The sequence below is a fragment of the Hyla sarda genome, chromosome 6 (genome assembly GCF_029499605.1).
Source record: "Hyla sarda isolate aHylSar1 chromosome 6, aHylSar1.hap1, whole genome shotgun sequence".
NCBI lineage: Eukaryota > Metazoa > Chordata > Amphibia > Anura > Hylidae > Hyla > Hyla sarda.
In genome coordinates this window covers 261,373,642-261,394,929 of record NC_079194.1, presented here as the reverse complement: position 1 = coordinate 261,394,929, position 21,288 = coordinate 261,373,642, and the positions used below count along the sequence as shown (strand labels likewise).

Here is a 21,288-nt window from a genome sequence, read left to right as displayed (position 1 = left end):
TGAACCGTCCAATCCCTGAACACACCGCCCCAGCCCGAAAGGCTGGCATCCGTTGTAACAACCTGCCAGTGAAGGGCAAGAAACGACCGCCCTTGGAGAAGAAGGGGGGAGCGGAGCCACCAGAGCAGAGACGGACTCACCCTGCGAGGGAGAACAGTCTGACGATCGAGGGACATAGGAGACCTGTTCCATCGGGAAAGAATCGCCAGTTGAAGGGGGAGGTAATGAAACTGGGCAAAGGGTACGGCCTCCATAGTTGCCACCATCCGACCCAGGACTTCCATACCAGTGCGGATGGAGACTGATACCCGGGACCGAAGGGAGGGGACCCCCGACCGGAGCGCCAGATGTTTGTCCGGCGGAAGACAAATCCGGGCAGAGGCCGTGTCGAATTGAAGTCCCAGGAAGGTTAGAGACTGGGTAGGGCGGAGGACTGACTTGTCCCAGTTGACCATCCACCCAAAGAGAGTCAAAATGTGGAGAGTGACGTCCAGATTCTCCAGAGTCTGGGCTCTGGTTGGAGCCTTGATGAGAAGGTCGTCTAGATAAGGTATCACCGAGATTCCCCTCGACCGTAACAGGCCCATCACTGGCGCAAGGATCTTTGTTAAGACCCAAGGAGCCGTGGCTAGACCGAAGGGGAGAGCTACAAATTGAAAGTGCCCCTCCGGAACCGCAAAGTGGAGGTACCGATAATGGCCTGGGAATATTGGCACATGGAGGTAGGCATCCTTGATGTCCACTGATGAAAGGAACTCCCCTTGATCCAGGGACGCCACCACCGAACGGAGAGATTCCATTCAGAAGTGGCGGATGAGAAGGTGATGGTTGAGACGCTTGCAGTCCAAAATTGGACGCACAGAACCGTGCTTCTTGGGAACCACAAAAAGATTTGAATAGAAACCCCGAAACTGTTCCCCTGGAAGAACGGGAACAATAACCCCCTGAAGAAGCAGAGACTGGAGAGCCGCTCGAAATTGCTTCGCCATAGGAGGGGCCCGGGAGCGAAAAAAGCGATCCTTCGGAAGGGAGGCGAATTCGATCCGGTAACCGTTGGACACCACATCCCTGACCCAAGAGTCCTGAATGTGAGAGGTCCAAATGTCTCGAAAAAACAAGAGACTACCTCCCACCCGAGAAGAAACCGCGGGTGGGGGCCTCACTTCATGCAGAAGTGGGCTTGCTGTTTCCTGATTTGGGCGCAAAGCGGCCGGACCGGTTGGAGTCCGACTTCCAAGACGGGCGTGGCCGGAACGAGGGAGCCTTCCTGTCCCGCGAGGGCACCTGCCCGGACCCTTTGCTGGAGCCAGAGGTCCGAAAGGACAGAAAGGAAAAGGGCTTCCTTTGGGAAGTAGGGCAAGCCTTATTTTGAGGTAACAAGGAACTCTTACCTCCCGTAGCCTCAGAGATCATTTCATCAAGGCGTTTGCCAAATAGACGGCCGCCTGTAAAGGGAAGCTCAGTGAGAGACCTTTTTCGAAGCGGCATCCGCATTCCAAGATTTAGCCACATAGAGCGGCGGAGAGCCGCTAGGTGGCCCACAGCAAAAGCAGAACAACGGGCTGCCTGCATGGAAGATGCGCACATAAAGTCCCCAGCTTTAGAGCATTGGAGAGCCAGAGCAGATAGATCCTCCAGGGGGATCCCGCTAAGATATCCTGATGGAGCTTTTGGCACCACTCCGCCAGGCCCTTGGACACCCATGTCGAGGCGAAGATGGGAATGGGAAGAGGAGAAGAGCCAGCTGCTTCAGTGGCAAACTTCGCTAAGGATTCTACCTTCTTATCCGTGGGATCCTTGAAGGCAGCGGCATCTGCCAGAGGCAGTGTAGTCGCCTTAGAGATCCGGGGAATTGGTGGATCCACTGAGGGAGGGGAAACCACCTTAGTGACAAGGTCCTTGTCAAATGGATAACGTTCTTGAATTGTCTTGATTCCCGGAAACCTCTTGTCTGGATGTTTCCATGCGGTTTCCAGAATGTGCTCAAAGTCAGCGTGAGAGCTGAACCTTTGAAGTGCCGGCTTAGCACGATGAAAGGATACTCCTGGATTGACATCCGAAGATTCTGGGTCCTCTAAGTGAAAGGTGTCTCTTAGGGCTGTCACCAAAGAGTTCACTGTTGCAATTGAGTCCGGGCGATTCTCTGAGTCAGATGCCGGCTCGAAAGCCTCGTCCACCAGTTCAATGAGAATGAGTAGAGGCTGTCCTGGAGGGGGGGCGACCCTGACGGAGTACGCCGCTCTGGCGTGGCAGAGCGGCGACTCCGAGAACGTCCTGTAGAGGAACGTTTGTGCCCAGATGACCGGGGGGGGGGGGGGGGTGGCGGGACCCACGAGGGGAACGCTCACGTCTATCTGAAGACTCAATGGAAGAGTCAGACGAGGCACCCCTAGGATGCTTGTGAGAGCGTGAAGTATGTGGAGACGAGGAACGGGCCCTTCCAGAGGTCCTGCGCAGAGAAGACCCCTTCAAGGCAGACACCACTTCCCGGGAGGCCTCAGCCACCGAACAGGAGACTTTGGTCAAGTCAGCCATATACTGGGACAGGGAAGAAAACCAGGCTGGAGGAGCGGCTGAACCCACCGGGACCGAAGGGACATCAGGGGGTCTGGGGGAGCAGTGGAGCAGGCAGGGCAAGTGGGCTCAGCAGAGCCAGACATCTTGGTATTACAGTGCTTACAGAGATATTAAGTCACAGAAGTTCCAGGTTTCTGTTTAGAGGAAGGAACAGCTCTGGATACAGACATAATGTAGAAAGAAAAAAAGGAGATAGGAACTTTCTCACCCTAGTCTGTGTCCCCTGTCAGCTGCAGTGAGGAGAACTCGCTCTGAGCAGCTAGAAAGAGAGTGAACAGGCCAGCCAATAGGAAGAGAGGGGCGTGCCTGAAGCAAGGCACTCACTAACTGACCCCTTCTAACTGAAAATCGCGCCCACGGCGCTGATTGGAGGCTGCTTTGCGCCTCTGAGAGCTCCTAGCCCTGTGGGCGGAGCTATAGAAGGCCTTAAAGAACTTTCATGGCGCCCGGTCCTTGTCCCGAGCGCACCGGGGGAAGAGAGCGGGCGGACAAAGCGCCAGCAGAGACTGCCGGTTAAAGAAAGTAAGCCGGCGCTGAAGCGCCCGGCCCACGGCAGCGCTGCGGCTATCAGCCACATATAAGGCGCTGCCGACAAAACGAAAGTAAACCGGTGCTGAGAGCGTCTGGCCCGATACAGCGCCGCGGCTGACAGCCGCATATAAGGCGCTGACATGGTAGCACAAGCACACACATAAGTGAAGTGCACCAAGCACGCACACACACACACACACACACACACACACACAAGTGTAGTGCCCCATAAAAAAATGCACCCTCAGGTGCCACTGCTCCCCCAGAATAAAGTACAGCCCTTCCATAGGCTAGCCCATAAAGTGTAGGTGGGCCAAAACAGGGGGTCTCCAGAGGTTGCGAGTCCGTACCTATGGAGAAAAAAGGGGGGGGGAAGTACTTACCTCAGTCAGAAGAACGCACCTAAAGGAATCTTCAGTGAAGTCTTCAGTCAGCTTTAGTTACCTGCATCACGCCTGGCTGCTATGCGGGAGCGAGGCAAGAAGGTAAATAGGGGGACCCGGACCCATGAGGTACCACCCAAGCGCTGACAGTTGGCGAGGGGGGGGTTAACAGCGCATATACGCAATGTCTGTGCCCCCTCAGTGGCAATGGGGAAATGGGGAACCGCAGTCCCTGAGTCCCCACCTGAAAACAGAAAAGAAAAGGAATAAAAAACTAACACGTCCCTAACTAGGAAAACAAAAAAACAGAAGACCTGGTCTGGAGCAGTCCAGGCCATGTCCACCTCCTCAGACACTAAGCTTTAACTGATTAGCTCAGAGCCTGAAGGCGGGTATATCCTGCTGGGAGGAGCCAACTGTTTTGTGTCACACACCTCCTAGAGACAGCAGCATACACCCACGGTCTGTGTCCCCCAATGGAGCAGATAGAGAAAAGTATATAAATGGCCCATACAAAAGATTTGGGGGAAAATTGTTCCAGGTTAAACCACCTCAAAAGACAAGGGGGCACTCCATCCGTCTGGAGAAAAAAAGGTTTAGTCTCAAGGGGTGACACACCTTCTTTACCATAAGAACTGTGAATTTATGGAACAGTCTACCTCAGGAACTAGTCACAGCAGGAACATAGATACATTCCTAGAACAAAATAACATTAATGCTTATGCAGAAATATAAAATCACATTTCTTCCCCTTCATACAATCATACCCCTTCCCTTCAATTCCTTGGTTGAACTTGATTGACGTATGTCTTTTTTCATCCGTACTATGTAAATATATGGACCTACAGAATTAAGATAACATGTCATTTTTACTAGTGCACGGCACAGAAACAGAAGCCCCCAAAAGTTGCAAAATTGCAATATTTTTAATCTTGCCCCACAAATAATCTTTTTTTTGGCTTCCCATAGATTTTGTGTTAAAATGTATGATCTCATTACAACGGACAATTGGTGGCACAAAAAGCCATAATTTGTGTCTGTAGGTGGAAAATAAAAATCGTTATGGCTATGCGAAGGTGAGGACTTTAAGAAAGAAGCTGAATATAATAAAAGTAATATATTAATAACAAAAATGCAAAACAGCACTCAAGCAGATGTGAACGGGGTTTTGGCAGGCGATGGCTAGGTCCACAGAGCTTTACCACCTCTTCTTAGGGTATGTTTACACTACATAATTAGCACAGAATTCTTTGGTGTTAACTCCTAACCGTGTGAATGGGTCTTCCACAGACATGTTCACACTGCGGAATTTCAGCACAAAGAAAGAACATGTTCATTCTTTGGGCGGACATCCACGAGCTCTGCACCAAAATATTTCAGCGGCGGCTGCCAGATTGAATCTCCGCTCGCGGGATTCTGCAAGCGGAGATTCCGTATACATTACACATTGATCCACCCCACCATACCACCCAGGACGAATTAAAGGTCCCTTAGTTGCCACTGTCATGTGTATACATGTAATTGGTCTTTAAGTTTGAAAATAGCACATACGACCCGAAAGGAGACTTTTTTTGGCCATTGAAATTAAAGGCATCATCTGCACTGCGTAACAGCTTACGTCAACATCCCTTTTTCAGTGGGATGCTGATGAATACATCCAATAAGAGGTGGTAACACAGTGTGGACCTAGCCTAAAAAGTGTGGATGATATCCAGTGATGAATCACAAATCTGTATTAGCTGAAACTGTCTTGTTCTGGTGAAACTCCTGGAACATGACTCAAAAGGGGAAACAATAACATTTCCCATTTTATGAATGATATGGAGTTACAAGTGTGATTTACTGATTCCATACGTTTTTTTCTAAGCATTTAGTGATTTTATCATTTATAATTCACCAGTGAGTGATTCCATAATTTTTAATTTACTAGATCTGAAATTTTCTTTTCATCTCTGTGGGGAATTTCGCACAGAGATTCCATAGTGTGATAGGGTGTATTCACTCACGCACAAGGGATCGGCAGTTGCGGATTTGAAAAAGCAGTCAAAAGTACTGCGGATTTTACAACCTCAAATAGCGGATTATAAATGAACCCTTAGGCTATTTCACGCTGTGGATGCACCAACGACAGTCACAGAGGTACGACAGTGTAAGCTCCCTGCTGTGCCCATGTAGCGGCAGATTTCCTGCTGTAGATACTGTGCCTGAGGGTGGAAAATCCTGCAGACACACACAGCTACCTGGCCACAGAAGGGAGCTTGCTTTGCTGTCACACTGACTGCCATCGGGGCATCCGCAGCGTGAAATACTGTGGATGTGCTCTGTGTCACCCTACCATAAGGGTATGTTCACATGCTGGTAACTATCGGCAGGTTTCCTGCTGCTAGAAATTTAAACTGCAATAGTGGCAGGACCCATTAGAGGACCCGTTCAAATAAAAGACAATGTTACAGGAAACCTGCTGCTAGTTATCAGCGTGTGAACATACCCTTAAATTACATTTTAAGATGGTATTGACTGTGGTGCTTAAATGGGTTAAACAACAATTCAAGCTAAGGAGTTCACCAGATAAATTTTTTTTCAAATGTAAATGTGGTTAGGGTGCAGGGGTGTATTAGAAAATAAATAAATGCACTTATTGCTGATTCCCTGTTGGTGACACTCCTGCTGCCCAGAGCTTTGCGTTTTCCCATCCAATACATAGGAAATGCTTAACAAATCACTGGTTATTGTGGAGACAAGCCTCAGAGACCGATTGGCTGAGCTAGCATTTCTTATGTGTTGTGATGAAAGACATGAAGCTGAACAAGGGGAATGGCAACATCGTAAAGGCTCTGGAGGAGAGATAGACAGCAGTGTTTTATTTCCTCCACCTCCCCTAGGAAGGAGGAAAAAAAAAAGGATTTTTGTCTTACCATAAAATCCTTTTCTCGGAGGATCCATTGGGGGACACAGACCTTGGGTATATGCTGTTGTTGCTTGGAGACTTGACACTAAGGAAACCAAAAAAGTCGGCTCCTCCCAGCAGGATATACCCGCCTACAGAGCCTGAGGTAATCAGTTTAGTTCCCAAGCAGTAGAAGAGGACTGAGAGGCAGAAAACCAAGACCAGTCTGGAGGTAATCAGAACAAAAAATTAACTAAACACACCCTCGGACAGGTAACCAAAAACCAGAACATCAAAGAAAGGGCGGGAGCTATGTCCCCCAATGGATCCTCCGAGAAAAGGATTTTACAGTAAGACAAAAATCCCTTTTTCTCTATCGGCTCCATTGGGGGACACAGACCTTGGGACGTACCAAAGCCATCCCTAGGGTGGGCACAGAAAACAATCAAGGGGCAGGCTGGGCGACCGCCGCCTGCAACACCTTACGGCCCAGACTAGCATCAGCGGATGCAAAGGTTTGAACCTGGTAGAATTTAGTAAAAGTGTGCAAGGACGACCAGGTAGCCGCCTTACAGACTTGAGAGGCTGAAGCTCTGTTATGGAGAGCCCAGGAAGCTCCGACAGAACGCGTGGAGCGAGCTGAAACCCTGAAAGAAGGGGTCTTCCCCCTGCAACGGTAAGCTTCTGAAATGGCAGATTTGATCCACCGCAAAATGGTTGCCTTGGAAGCAGGTAAACCCTTACAGTGACCATCCGTAAGAACAAAAAAGGAATCACATTGACGAAAAGAAGACGTAACAGAGGTAGGTACACACCGCCCGTACCACATCAAGTTTATGAAGCAAACGCTCCCCGGGAGGAGGTGGAGTGGGACAAAAAGGACGGGAGGACGATATCCTCATTAAGGTGCAAAGCAGAAACCACCTTAGGTAAAAAAAAAGAAGGAACCGGACGAAAAACCACTTTGTCCTGATGGACAATTAGAAAGGGAGAGCGGCAAGAAAGAGCCGCCAACTCCAACCTCCCGTCTGATGGAGGTAATTGCCATAAAGGAACGCCACCTTCCAGGAAAGGAGACGAAGGGAAACCTCCCTAAGGGGTTCAAAGGGCGCACCCTGTAGTGCGCCAAGGACCAAATTCAGATCCCAAGGAGGTGTAGGAGACCTGTAAGGAGGAGCCGCGTGGGCCACTCCTTGAAGGAAGGTCCGAACATGAGAATCAGATGGCAGAGGGCTTTGGCAGATGGAAAGGGCCGAAACTTGACCCTTTAAAGAGCTGAGAGCTAATTGCTGTTCCAGCCCTGACTGCAAAAATGAAAGGAGTCGGGGAAGGGAGAACACCACTGGAGAAAGAGATTGAGATTCACACCAACTAAAATAAGACTGCCAGGTACAGTGGTATATATTCGAGGAAGAGGGCTTGCGCACTTTGAGCATGGTGCGAATCACCTGTGTTGAAAAGCCACAGGCCCTTAGTACCGTGGTCTCAACCGCCACGCCGTCAAATGCAGCAACGGTAAATTGGGGTGGCACAGGGGACCCTGAGAGAGGTCTGGACGAAGCAGAAGGCGCAGTGGAAAGTCGTCCAGGAGCCGGACGGCGTCGGCGTACCAAGCCCTCCGAGACCAATCTGGAGCCACGAGAATGGCGGGAATGCCCTCCGCTTTTAGCTTCCTCAGGACCCTGGGAAGGAGAGGAAGAGGAGGGAACAGATAAGGTAGGGCAAACCCCGACAAAGGAATCACCAGTGCGTCTGCTGCCAGAGCACGGGGGTCCCGCGACTTCGACACAAAGAGGAGAACATTCTGGTTGTGGCTGGATGCAAAAAGGTCCACATCTGGAGTTCCCCAGAGGTCGCAGATCTCTGCAAATACCTCCGGATGAAGGGACCATTCGCCGGGGTCGGGAGAGGAAGTCCACTTCCCAACTGTTTACACCTGGGATGTGAATTGCCGAGATGAGGAACCCTGAGCTCCGCCCAGAGGAGAATCTTGGAAACTTCGGCCATCGCCGCGAGTGCCGCCCTGGCGGTTGATGTATGTCACCGTAGTGGAGTTGTCACACTAACTGGGCGGCTCTGGAGAAGGATCTCCCAATATAACAGGCAAAGGTAGATTGCCCTCAGTTCCAAGATGTTTATCGGGAAGACTAACCCCGAACCCGAAAGTCTAACATCTGTAGTGACAACTAGCCAATGGCGGGGCATGAAGAAGTAGGGGGGAGCGGAGCCACCACAGAAGGGAGCGGCGAGATGTCCGAGGAAGTACAATCTTGCGATCGAGGGACAAGGGAGACCTGTCCCAACGGGATAGAATCGCGAGTTGAAGGGGTCGAAAATGAAACTGAGCGAAGGGAACGGCCTCCATGGCTGCCTCCATCCAACCCAGGACTTCCACGCAAGAGCGAATGGACACCGGGGAGGGGGTTCCTGAGTATACGAACCCCCAACAGAAGGGTCACCCGCTTGTCCGGCAGGAGGTGAACCCGGGCGGACTGGGTGTCAAACTGAAGTCCCAGAAAAACCAAGGATTGAGTGGGGGATAGGTTGGACTTGTCCCGATTGACCAACCGAAGCGAGACAGGGCCTGAAGAGTGAGGGTGAGACTCTCTAGATTCTGGTCTCTGGACGGAGCCTTGATCAGAAGGTCGTCCAAGTAAGGAATCACTGAGACCCCCCTCGTCCGTAGCAGGCCGATCACCGGCACAAGGACCTTGGTGAATACCCTCGGAGCTGTGGCCAGGCCGAAGGGGAGAGCCACAAACTGGAAATGTCCCTCCGGGACAGCAAAGCGGAGGAACCACTGGTGTCCCGGAAAAATCGGAACATGGGAGGTAAGCGTCCCTGATGTCCACTGAGGAAAGAAACTCCCCTGATCCATGGTCGCCACCACCGAACAGAGAGACTTCATGCGGAAGTGGCGCAGGAAGATTTGCCGGTTGAGGAGCTTTAGATCTAAGATGGGGCGTACTGAATCCCCTTTCTTGGGAACTACAAAGAGGTTGGAATAAAAACCTTGAAAGTGTTCCTTGGGAGGAACCTGGGACAATGACCCCCTGAATGAGGAGGGACTGAAGCACACCCCGAAAGGCCTTTGCCAGAGGGGGAGACCGTGGGGCTCAAGAAAGGAAAAAGTGATTCTTTGGAAGAGAGGCTAACTCGATCAGGTAACTCGTTGGATACCACATCTCTGACCCAGGAGTCCTGTACATGTGTGGTCCAGACATCCCGGAAGAGCAACAGACTACCTCCCACCCGAGAAAAATCCATCGGTGGGGGCGTCCCTTCAGGCAGAGGTGGGTTTGCGGGTGCCCGCCTTGGCCGCAAAGTGGCCCGAACGGTTATCTGATTTCCAGGATGGGCGTGTCTGGAGGAAAGGAGCCTTCTTGTCCCAAGAAGGCGCCTGCCTGGCCCCCTTCGTGACCCCAAAGGTCCGAAAGGAGGTAGATTTACAGCGGGAAGTAGTACTGCGGGCCTTATTTTGAGGTAATAAAGAACTCTTCCCTCCCGTGGCTTCCGAGATGATCTCATCTAGGTGCTTACCAAAAACCCGAGAGCCAGTAAATGGAAGCTCAGTGAGAGACTTTTTAGATGCTGCGTCCGCATCCCAGGCTTTGAGCCACGCGGATCTAAGGAGAGCCACTAGGTTACCCATGGCAAAAGCAGCACAGCTGGCCGACTGCATGGAAGCAGAACATAGAAAATCTCCCGCTTTAGAAAGCAGGAGAATTAAGTTGGCCAGTTCTTCCGAAGAAGCCCCAGGAGAAATGCCCTGATGGCGTAGGGAAACCCAGATCGTAAGGGCCTTGGAAACCCAGGCAGAGGCAAAAGCAGGGAGAAGAGATGAACCCGCAGCCTCAAAGGCAAATTTTGCCAAGGACTTAACCCTTTTGTCTGCTGGATCCTTAAAAAGAAGCAGCATCGTGCAAAGGCAGGGTAGTAGTCTTAGATAGGCGGGAGACTGGTGGGTCCACCGTAGGAGGTGAAGTCCACCGGGCAATGAGGTCCTTAGCGAAGAGATAACGCGCCTGAACCTTCTTTGTTTCTTGAAAACTTTTGTCAGGGTGCCTCCAGGCAGACTCCAGCAAGGCTTCAAATTCAGAATGGGAGCTGAAAATCTTGGGTGCCGGACGGGCACAATGAAAGGAAACTTCTGGGACAGCGTCCAAAGTTCCTGGGGCCTCTAGGTGAAAGGTGTCTCTTATGGCCGAAACCAATGAGTCCCCCGTGTCGGTCATGTCTGTGCAGTCTTCTGAATCAGAGGCAGAAGCCTCATCAACTAGTTCTCTAGGGGAGTGGGAACGGGTGGAGGCAGCTTTAGAAAAAGGAGACACTGACCTGGTGCGCCGTTCTGGGGACTCAGAATGGCGACCCGGGGAGCGTCTTCTAGAAGAGAGACGCTTGCAGGAAGACGTAGCAGAGGGACGATGGCCATGAGGGAAGCGCCTACATCTGTACAAAGACTCCGGAGAGGAGTCAGAGGAATGACCCCTATTACGCTTGTGAGAGCGTTTAACATAGGGTGCGGGAGAGCGAGTCTCTCTTGAGGAACGGTGTAAGAAGGACCTCTCCAAGGCAGTCACTACAGAACGGGAGACCTGCGCCACGTCAAAGATAGACAGAGAGGGAAGACACCCATATTGGAGGGGCAGCAGAGCCCACTGGGTCTCGGGGAGCATCCTGAATAGGAATACCAGGGGGGTCAGGAGGTGCAGTGGTGCAGGCGGAACAAGTGGGTTCAGCAGACACAGGCATTTTGGAGTTGCAGCCCTTACAAGAATAGTAGGTGACCAGGGCCCCAGGTACCTGCTTAGAGGGAGGAACAGTTCTGGTCTCGGACATGGCTAAAATAAAATCTCACCAGCGTCCGTGTCCCCCACCAGGCAGCTGCTGTGAGGAGAGGAACGAGAAAAAGAGAGAAAAGGCAGGGGCAGCCGGACCAATCAGAAGAGAGGTGCCGGATTAGACTGGGGCGCCTCTGATTGGCTCATAGTCCCCTGCACAGCTCCCATTGGCTGAAGAGGTTCGCGCTCCTGAAACCCTAGGGCGCGAACCCCGCCGGGGAAGGAAGATGCCGGCTTGTAATGGCGCCCGCTCCAATCCGCGAAGCATATGTGAGTGCAGGGGAACGGGAGCGGGCGAAAGTGCCGGCAGCAGCGAGCCGCTGCGAAAGTGAAAGTAAACTGCGCCCCGGACGCGTCGGCACACGACGCGGCCGGAGCACAGAAGAAAAGGCAGGAGAGAGAAGGCAGCTGCTGAAGAAAGAAAAGACTGATAACATGAATAAATACAGAAACACAGTCCTACACCACTGACTCGAGCCCCCTGAGTTCCTCAATAAGCGGTAGGGAGCCCCTGCCTAATAGGGACCCCAAACTAGATATAATAAAAAGGAGTGGGACCAAAACAGGGGGTCTCCAGAGGTTGCAAGCTCCCAACACCTGAAAGAAAAAAAAGGGGGGGGGGGGTACTCCTTAATCTGAAGAACTCACCTAATGAAGTCTTCAGCCAGCTTTTTGTCGCCTGCATCATGCCGGGTTTGAAAATGGAGACGAGCAGGGAAAGGTGGGGGACCCGGACCCATGAGGTACAACCCCAGGCGCTGGCAGTTGGCGAGAGGGGGTTGACAGTACATGATGTCTGTGCCCCCTCAATCGCAAATGGGGAAACAGTGAACGCTATGTTCCTGAGACCCCACCTGAAAAAAAGGAAAATAAAAGGGAAGAAAACTAAATGTCCCTTTTCTGGGGAAAAAAAATATATTAGACCAAGTTTTTTGGTTTCCTTAGTGTCAAGTCTCCTAGCAACAACAGCATATACCCAAGGTCTGTGTCCCCCAATGGAGCCGATAGAGAAAAACATTTTTAGATACTAAATTGTGAGATTAATACAGGGGGTGCTTTTTTACATCCATTAGTCCCTCTCTTTGCAGGACGATGCATTAAAGGGGTATTCCTGTCAAATTTATCCTATATGCCCGTGCTGCCACCATTAAAAAAATTAAGTTCAACTTACCTTCTACTGCTTCACCGTGGTGCCGATATTGGTCTCCCATCTTCTGTTTCCTGTCTTCTTCCTTGTTCTGAGACCCCACATTAGTCTCCCATCCTCCGGCCCTGGTTTTTGGGCCCAACACCTCAAACTGTGTACATCTAATAGTCGGCCACAGTGATGTCCTGCCTCAGCTGGTGCTAGGCTGAATGGCAGTGTCATGGGCCCGGGTATCAGGAAAAAGGTCGGGCCTATTACATCAGACTGCCGCTAAGCCTATGACTGGCCAAAGCAGATCATCACTGCGGCCAATGATTAGCTGTGCGACTTGCCAGGCCCCAAAATCAGAAAGATAACTGTCTGATATCAGTGGGACAGGGGAAGTGTCAGGAGTTAGGTAAACGTTTATAATTTTAATGGTGGCAGCTTGGGCATAAAGGATAAATAAAAAATGTGTCCGGAGTACCCCTTTAAATTGATTGACCAATGATTTAAATTAATTCCATTGTTCCTCTGCAGATCATAGGAGGTTGTGGAGAATCCTAACAGCGGAATTGGTTTACTTTTCAGGCACTTTAAAAGAGGACAACACCTATAGTGGACTCTCAAATATTCTTGCAAAATGATGTAGAAACAAAGAAATATCTGCTAAAACCATTAAAATTATAAATTGTCCTTCATACATATTTCAGTGTCAAAGGACAAATCTTTATTCCAGAACCTTTTCCATTGCTCTCATTATTAAAGGCTAGGCTTCACCTCTCTTACACACCAATGAAAAGTGTACCCACAGAAAGAAAAGTTTGTTACAAATGTATCTATTCAATTTTCTGTGTATACTTTAGTAACACAAACTACAAAGGGATATAACAACAGCTGTCAACAATGATCCCAAGTCTTGAGGACACAGTGTTACTTCTGCCTGTTAAGTATTTTCTTCCATGTCTCTGTAAAATGAAAGTTGGCAGAGCGGTGTGCAGTATATGGCAATATGGTTCAAACCCGGCAAACAAAAATCCCAGACGGTTTATAAGAATAAACCAAACATTTTTTTTGTCCTGAAAAATGAAAATCGTCTCCTCTTTGTAATATAGTTCATCCACTGAGAAGGGGGAGGGAGTGTGACCAGATAACCTCCAGTTAAAGATATCTACTTAGTCTGCACTCTGCACTTCATACTTTATATGGGTGAATCTCGGCCAAAGTCATGGTCCTCAAATGTTCCTGACTTCTTCTGTTTATTTCTTATGTGTTTGTATTTATCCACATAGCCCTTAACCAAGTTCACCACTTTTACTGGATTAATTTCCCCGCTCTTGCTGTGGCATATCTGTGAGTATTAAAAAGTAAAAGCAAGCATTAAAATAATACATAAAACATATATTGTAGTAGAGCATATTACTGCTTTACTTACAATTTAAAGGAGTATTCCAGGAAGTAAAAATTTACATCCCGCAATCCTCTTCCTGGTTGCTGGCGGGACTACGCTGCGGCCGGTAATTGGCAGAGTGCAGTACGACTCACCGACCAACAGCAACCAGGAAGAGGATTGTGGCGGAGGCCGGAGCGGGTTACCGGAGGCACAGGAGTAGCGACTGCAGGTATGTATCTCTTTATTTTTTTTTACTGCCAGCAGTCTGAAAGACAATTTTTACATCCCGGAATACTCCTTTAAGTCTAAGAAGAAAAATTTTCATTTCAGCATTTGCATTCCAAGAGTCACAACACTAATTTTCCTTTTCAAAATAGCTGTAGATTGCCTTGTTTTTTTCTACCACAAATTGTATTTTAGACAATGGCTCAGCTCCTGCACCCACATTGCCACCATGTCAATAATGTAGATCATAGTGCCCTAAAACACTGATACCTGTGCCGTTCATTTACAGTGTAGGAAAAGAAATAAAACTGAATATCTGCATATATATATCAGAACGCATACATAAAGAGTTAAATAAACCAGCATCAATATTTTTTAATTGTATTTATTTATTAATTAATTTAATGTTTACCTTCTTCTAAGCAGATTTCAGTGTTAACTCCTTGGTGACATATGATTGGAATGTATGTCATGTTTGCCCTCACTGACTATGAAGTGCACTCAGGCCGCTAATGACTTACATCAGTGATCATACAGGAAACTCGTCTCCAATACCCACCTTCTGCACAGCTTTACGCAGGATCTCTTTGTATTCATCCTTGGTGATTTCCCTCTTCTGGTAATATGGTTTTATGGCCAATTTGACCTCTTCCACTGCCCTCTCCTGCATGTGAAGCTTTTTCATGTACTGGGAAGGAAAGACACAGAAAATGCATTAGGTGGAGAATACAAACTGAAATACCAGATCATGAACCAGAGGTGTGTATTATTCAACCTAGGAGCCCTAAATATGTCTGTTTGTTTATGTCATTATACAAAGAAGATTTTATTAATGTAAAACAGAACATATCATCAGTTTTATGCTGTCCGATTTACTCTGAGAATTCATAGAATTTAAAAAACAGACAGAATGAAAAGTCATCTGGGGCAGTCCTGACCAACTTCTCCCTTGACGGGCTTGATCAATCTCAACTAGCCAACAAGGAGAAATCTACCAATCAAGCATAGAGGGAAGATGACTGTAGACATTACCCAGGAGGATTTTCTTTTTTTTACATTATAAATTCTCTTAATCGCCACAGTGTTTCATACTAAGCAGCATGAACTAGATAACAGTTTCTCTTTAATGTTAAACCTCTGTCTAATTGTTGTATTTAAAGGGGTACCACAATGAAAAACATATATTTTTTTTAAATCAACCTGTGCCAGAAAGTTAAACAGATTTGTAAATGTCTTCTATTAACCCCTTAAGGACTCAGCGTTTTTCCATTTTCATTTTTTCCTCATCACCTTCTAAAAATCATAACGCTTTCAATTTTGCACTTAAAATTCCATTTGATGGCTTATTTTTTGCACCACCAATTCTACTTTGCAGTGACAGTCATTTTACCAAAAAATCCCTGGTGAAACGGAAAAAAAATTCATTGTGCGACAAAATTGAAGAAAAATTTGCATTTTGTTACTTTTGGGGGCTTCCATTTCTACGCAGTGCATTTTTGGGTAAAAATGACACCTTATCTTTATTCTGTAGGTCCATACGGTTAAAATGATACCCTAGAAGTGGTCAAAACCATGCAGACCACTGTCTGGCTTACTGGTATGGGTTCATAGTATACAACTGGTCATGCCTTTGATGCAGCAGCTGTAAAATGGGTGATAGGCGAGACTACTGTCTGGTATAATAATGTCAGGTCCAATCTGTGCCCTGATAGATGAGGAACCTCAAGAGAGACCGGAGCGTCTGTCAGGAACGCAAAAGAGTTTGAACATTGTACGGCACTCAGTGGTAGGGCAGAACAGTTTGCTTGAATGTACCCCCCGGTAGTTTCCAAGGGAAAGTAAATCCCTGGCAAAGACCCGCCACGGCTGTTTGCATATGCTCCACGACAGACAGACGGATGGAGCGGGTGTGCGTGGCAGAGTTCGGGGGAGCGGGATGTGCGACAGTGTGCCTCCAGTTGTTTCCCCACTACAACTCCCAGCATGCCCTGACAGTCAATAGATGTCAGGGCAAGCTGGGAGTTGTAGTGGTGTAACAGCTGGAGGCACCCTGTGTAGATGAACTAAGGGTGGAAGTGTCGGCCTCAGCAGGAATCAGTGACGTCGTGCCTACTATGGAAGCCTGCCTGGTAGTGAGCACACTACCAGGCAGACAAAAAGGCATATTTAATATAATAAAAAAAAATTAAAGGCAGGGAGGGGATGGGTAATGGGCAGGGACAGAAAAAAAAAAGAAAGGATGGTGGGAGCTACTCTTTAAGTCACCTGCATCACGTCATGCTGAGACAGACAGGACGAGCAGGGAAGATAGGGGGACCCGGACTCTAGGTGCAACCCCAGTCGCTGGCCGTTGGCGGGAAGGGGTTAACGGTGCATGCTTTATGTCCTGTGCCCCTTAGCCGCATATAGAGGAACAGGTAGCACCATGCTCCTGAACCCCCACCTGAAAAAGGGAAACAAAAGGGAGTAAAGAACCTAACTAAACAACCCTTACTAGAAAATAATAAAGACCAGGTCTGGGGAGCTCCCAGACCTGTGTCTTGCCTCCTGCTGACACTAGCTAAAACTGATTACCTCACTGCAGGTGGGCGGGTATATCCTGCCAGGGAGGAGCCGACTTTTTTTTTTCCTAGTGGCAAGAGCATATAGCCCATCAGTAAGGTGTTAAAACGAGTGAGAAGAAGCGCTCAACTGAGTGCCATGCCTATTAATCTCTGTAAGGAACCACTTTGTGTAAAAATGTATGGAGAGGCTACAGAATGTTTATACTTTTCCTATAAAACCGTACACTGCTCGCACTGTTGCTCTCCCAGCAGAAACAAGCATAGTGATCAGCTGAGCGCTACTACCCTATTGTTTTAGTGATTGAGTCAGCACCTGGACCCCACCGATGACATGACTCTATGACAAATCAGAAAATTTTCAAAGTGATAGGTACCCTTCAATAAAAGCTGGTCATATAACAAAGGTGTACTCCACTGCCTCAGCTCTGGAACATTTTGTTCCGAACGCTGGGTGTGGGGGTTGTGATGTAATGGCCAAGCCCCCTCATGATGTCACGCCACGGCCAATGCAAAAGACTTGAGACATTGAGGGGGTGTGGCGTGACGTCACGAGGGGCATGGCCGTGATGTCACGACCCCTGCAGCCCGCACCCAGCGTTTGGAACAAAATGCTCAAGATGCTGGAGCAGTGGAGTACCCTTTTAAGGTTGGCAAAATCTGTTGATTGGCATTTTAATGTGTATAGGTGGACTCTTGTTCTATTTCAAGGCGCCTAGTCCACAAACTCTCAATGAGATACTGCTTTGCGAATACACGCACCTGTATCCAAGCTTGAATGGATATGTGGGGATCGGGAATGAAAGCTGATGGCCAAAGGAGCTAAAATGTATGTAACTTTCAAGATCACTTTTATGCAATTTGCTACTTATTGGAAACTGGAAATATATAGGATATGCATATAACCCCAGGTTTAAATGGCAGTTTAATATCACAAAGATGTCTCTGTTGTCTTGTTGGACATTCAAAAAAAAAAAAAAAAAAAAGGCGAACCCTAAATATAATGAAATTATATGTACAAGGGATGTTTTATGATGTACATGCTCTAAAATACAGAAGAATCCACAAAAGGCTGCATTATAATATGTATTGCTTAGAAGTGTGTTTACCAAAATGATAAATGGTCTTTGGATATATAACTTTTCTTAAATAAAGGTACTCTACAGGTTCTCTACATCTACAGAATGTCATTCTTATATTTTTTTCTAAATAATTGTAGACTGACCAAAAAGGTTACCATAACTGAAATGTAAGGCTAGGTACACACATACGAAGCTGTGTGAAAAATTCAGTCTGGAGGTACCGAACGGTCAGCGCTGACCAATTCAGTCCCCATAGATGGCAATGTCTGTGGAGCAGAGTAAGTTTAATGTGGCAAAATTCCAGCGGTGGAACGTCCACCTCTGAAATACCATAGTATGCACTGTGCAGCGGAATCCCATTGACAGCAATGGGATTCTGTTGCACCAGAATTTCCAACCGAGATTCATAAGCAGAATTCCAGTCAGAAATTCCGTAGTGTGAACCTAGCCTAAGAATGACAATGTGGTGTGGCATACAGACTTCCTTTAGGCAGCTCCATAATACCTCCTCATTCTTTAATTTTTCTCCTTTTTTCGGTTTTGATTTTCCTTTTCCTTCACCTAAGGACAAAAAATACATACATATAACACATCAAAGCATAACAAGATGGACTACTCTGGGTTTCTTTGTCAATTCAAACGGGTTTTGCTAGGATATGCCATTACTTTATTATGAATGGGGGTCCACAGACAGAAAGATCTACCAGGGGGTGACACATTTACAGGCGATAAAAAATAAAGATATCTCACCTGTGCTGGCTGCCTGCATCTTGGGTTCATTTGCTGTAGCCAGACTGCCAGGTTTTGGGGTTTGGCTGGGCATGGTTCTGCTGCTCTGAGTTACACAGGGCACTGTGGGTTCACTCATAGGGGCATATGGGGGAAAGACTGGTGGAAGAGGTAATGGAGGCAAGGTCTGTGGGAACACCTGGTGAATAAAATTGTGATATTTTACTTTAATACATACATTAATGTTCATCCTCTAATGGGTTTACATTGTCTACAATTCCATGGTAGTCCAACTTGCCAAAAAAAAGTGTGCAGAAGCAAGCAGCCAAACTTCCAGATTATACAAGCATTAGACCTGCAGGGTTCCATGTCGTCTGTAAAATTATCCTGTACCTAGCACAGCTTCTGTCTTTAATCAAGGAAAGTGACCAAATTCTGTAAAATCCATTACTTAAGTGCATTGATGTGGAAGAACAACCAGGTTGTTTCATTTATGAAAAGGCAGGCTGTTCTGCAAAAGTCATCCCGTCCACACAGAAAGATTGACAGCCTTCTCTGAACATACTGATACAGAGAAAGCTGTCAATTACCTTTAGTCGATGAGGTAGAGCTCTCCTGTCAGGATATTTTCTTTTTCCTCAATTATCCTCCGCCAAATCACATATACCTATTTATCATAAAGGCCAGTCTTCACTTAATGCAGCAAAAAATCCGTACAGGGTCCATTTAAAGACTTAAAGGAGAACTCCAGAACATAAAAATTGTCCCCCATAGTGCCGGCAGTAAAAAAATAAAGATGTACATACCTTCCTCCGCTCCCCCGGGGGCTTCGGCCTCCGCCGTGATCCTCTTCCTGGTTGCCGGTGGTCGGAGAGTCTTACTGCGCTCAGCCAATCACCGGCCACAGTGAAGTCCCGACAAGGCCAGCCATAGGCTGAGCGGCAGTGTAACGTTTTCGGCCTCGGCCAACGCAGGTGCCGGTGTAGTGAAGAATTTTGTGTCCTGAAGCGTTTTCAGACTGCCGCTCAGCCTATTGCCGGCCGAGTCTGACTTCGCTGCGGCTGGTGATTGGCTGAGCGCAGTATGATTCATCCGACCACCGGCAACCAGGAAGTGGATGGCGGCGGAGACCGGTTACCGGAGGCCCCGGGGGAGCGGAGGAAGGTATGTACATCTTTATTTTTTTACTGCCGGCAGTATGGGCGACAATTTTTATATTCTGGAGCTCTCCTTTAATGTAACCACCAAATACCTTGACACCCAGGATATTTCACCCAAAGATTACCTGAGCAGGAGCATCTGTTGTAATCCAAGGAATTTGACTGGTGTCCTTCACTTGTTGAGTTGTATGTCTGTCCATACTTGCAGCTACAGGTTTGTTTACAGCATGTTCTTCAGGTTTACCCAGAACATTATTTTGGGTTCTGTTTTCTGTATTCCATGATCCTTGACTTGCTGGCTGGAGCTGATCAGATCCCTGTAAGGATGTATCCAGGGTGTTCCAGGCAAGAGGGCTGGAAGACTCACTTGAAGGATCTGGGTTGGAACTGGTTATTTGATTGACTGTAAACTTAGGTACATCTGCCCAAGCCTCCGACTGAGTACTGCAGTAAGGAGGAGCTTTCAAAAATACATATAGAGAATGTTATTAATAACAGAATATAACAAATAAAATATATAAGGAACTTTGGCTCAATAGCAGATACATGTCTAGCATGAGACTGCAAAAAGGTTTATACACAGTTTCTCTCAATCTGCTATCTGATTTGTTCAGTTGGTGTGGTGCTGTGTGGTGGCCAGTGTTGGTGCAGTGCAGTGCCTGTGGAGCTGGGTGACTTAGTCCGGCAGAAGTGGGGGTCCAGGATCAGGCTTATACAGTTAGGTCAAAAGAGTAGACCAAAAAAATTGTGTCAGCGGAAGAAGAAGACTGGTTCTGTCCTGAACTGGCCCCCGGCACCAAGAGGGACATGTGGAAGCAAGAAAACACAAGTGAGCTATTTTCTTTTATGCTACAAACCCTGATAGCATTTCTCTTTACATGGAAATGATGCCTTGGATAACTCCTCTAAACAATAAAGATTAGAATAAACACTACTCCAATCTAGAATGATCACACAGTGAAGCCACAAGCCAGGAGTAGAGTACTTACATGCAGATTTCTCTGTGGTGGCATTCTTGTCAGACTCTTTATGGTGAAGGTTCCAGGTCACTCTTTTAATCTGCGGTTTGGATTTTGGAATAGAAGAAGCTGCTTCTTCCTTAAGGCCATCAGACTTGCCAGCTTCCACTGTGGAGTTCCTGTTATTTGTGGTCTTTCCACCAATGTGGTTTCCAGCTCCTCCATCACCTGAAGTTTCATCTTCTTGTAGAAATGGTATGACTGCCTTTTTAGAGAAGTTAATCTCAATAGGCTCCTAGAATATAGAGTTAGGTATGAAATTACCTGTTTAATGCTGCTCATACACTGAACTCTCAAAGGATACCTGCACTTCAGGCAACTTTTCATGATAAGTGGTCATGTGTGTATTTGAGGAGTAATATAACTTGGCATTTTTCAATTTTCCTTACTGCAGTCTTCATTTCTAATTAAGTTGCCTCTAAAATTGGTGGGTGGAGACTAGTTGCTATGATGCCTCCCATAAACTGCACACAAAGAAGAGGGGCTCCTGTTCAGCCATATATCTCTATAGATCACCATCTGTAGCTGCAGCAGCAGCATTGGGGACATTATAGAGCAATATTGTGCAGTGCAAGTTGTAAACCCAGCATTAGTGTGAGATATAAAACATACACACGGAGAAACTAATGAAAGTTTTAGTATCAATCTGCAGCTGACTCCTCCTCTCTATAAGCTGATCCCTCAGTGTAATTATAGTCTGTCAAGATGGACTTTAAGCTGTTTTTCAAAGTGAAAAGTTTAGGGGGAAAAGGAGGAGAGTAAAAGTAGTCTGAT

The 21,288-nt window shown here is 47.5% G+C and overlaps 1 protein-coding gene across 2 annotated transcripts in view; it reads right to left on the bottom strand.

Moving 5' to 3' along the window:
* Positions 1-13,041: 13,041 nt before the first annotated feature.
* Positions 13,042-21,288, bottom strand: part of PHRF1 (PHD and ring finger domains 1) — a 52,005-nt gene continuing 43,758 nt past the window's right edge. For both annotated transcript variants that reach the window (XM_056527124.1, XM_056527123.1), the window contains exons 15-20: positions 20,485-20,749; positions 19,621-19,955; positions 18,357-18,534; positions 18,112-18,167; positions 14,523-14,651; positions 13,042-13,696 (exon numbers count right to left, since the gene is read on the bottom strand). In XM_056527124.1, coding sequence (XP_056383099.1) covers positions 13,547-13,696; positions 14,523-14,651; positions 18,112-18,167; positions 18,357-18,534; positions 19,621-19,955; positions 20,485-20,749 — 1,113 coding nt within the window. In that variant the 3' untranslated portion in view covers positions 13,042-13,546. The remainder of the gene's footprint in view (positions 13,697-14,522; positions 14,652-18,111; positions 18,168-18,356; positions 18,535-19,620; positions 19,956-20,484; positions 20,750-21,288) is intronic.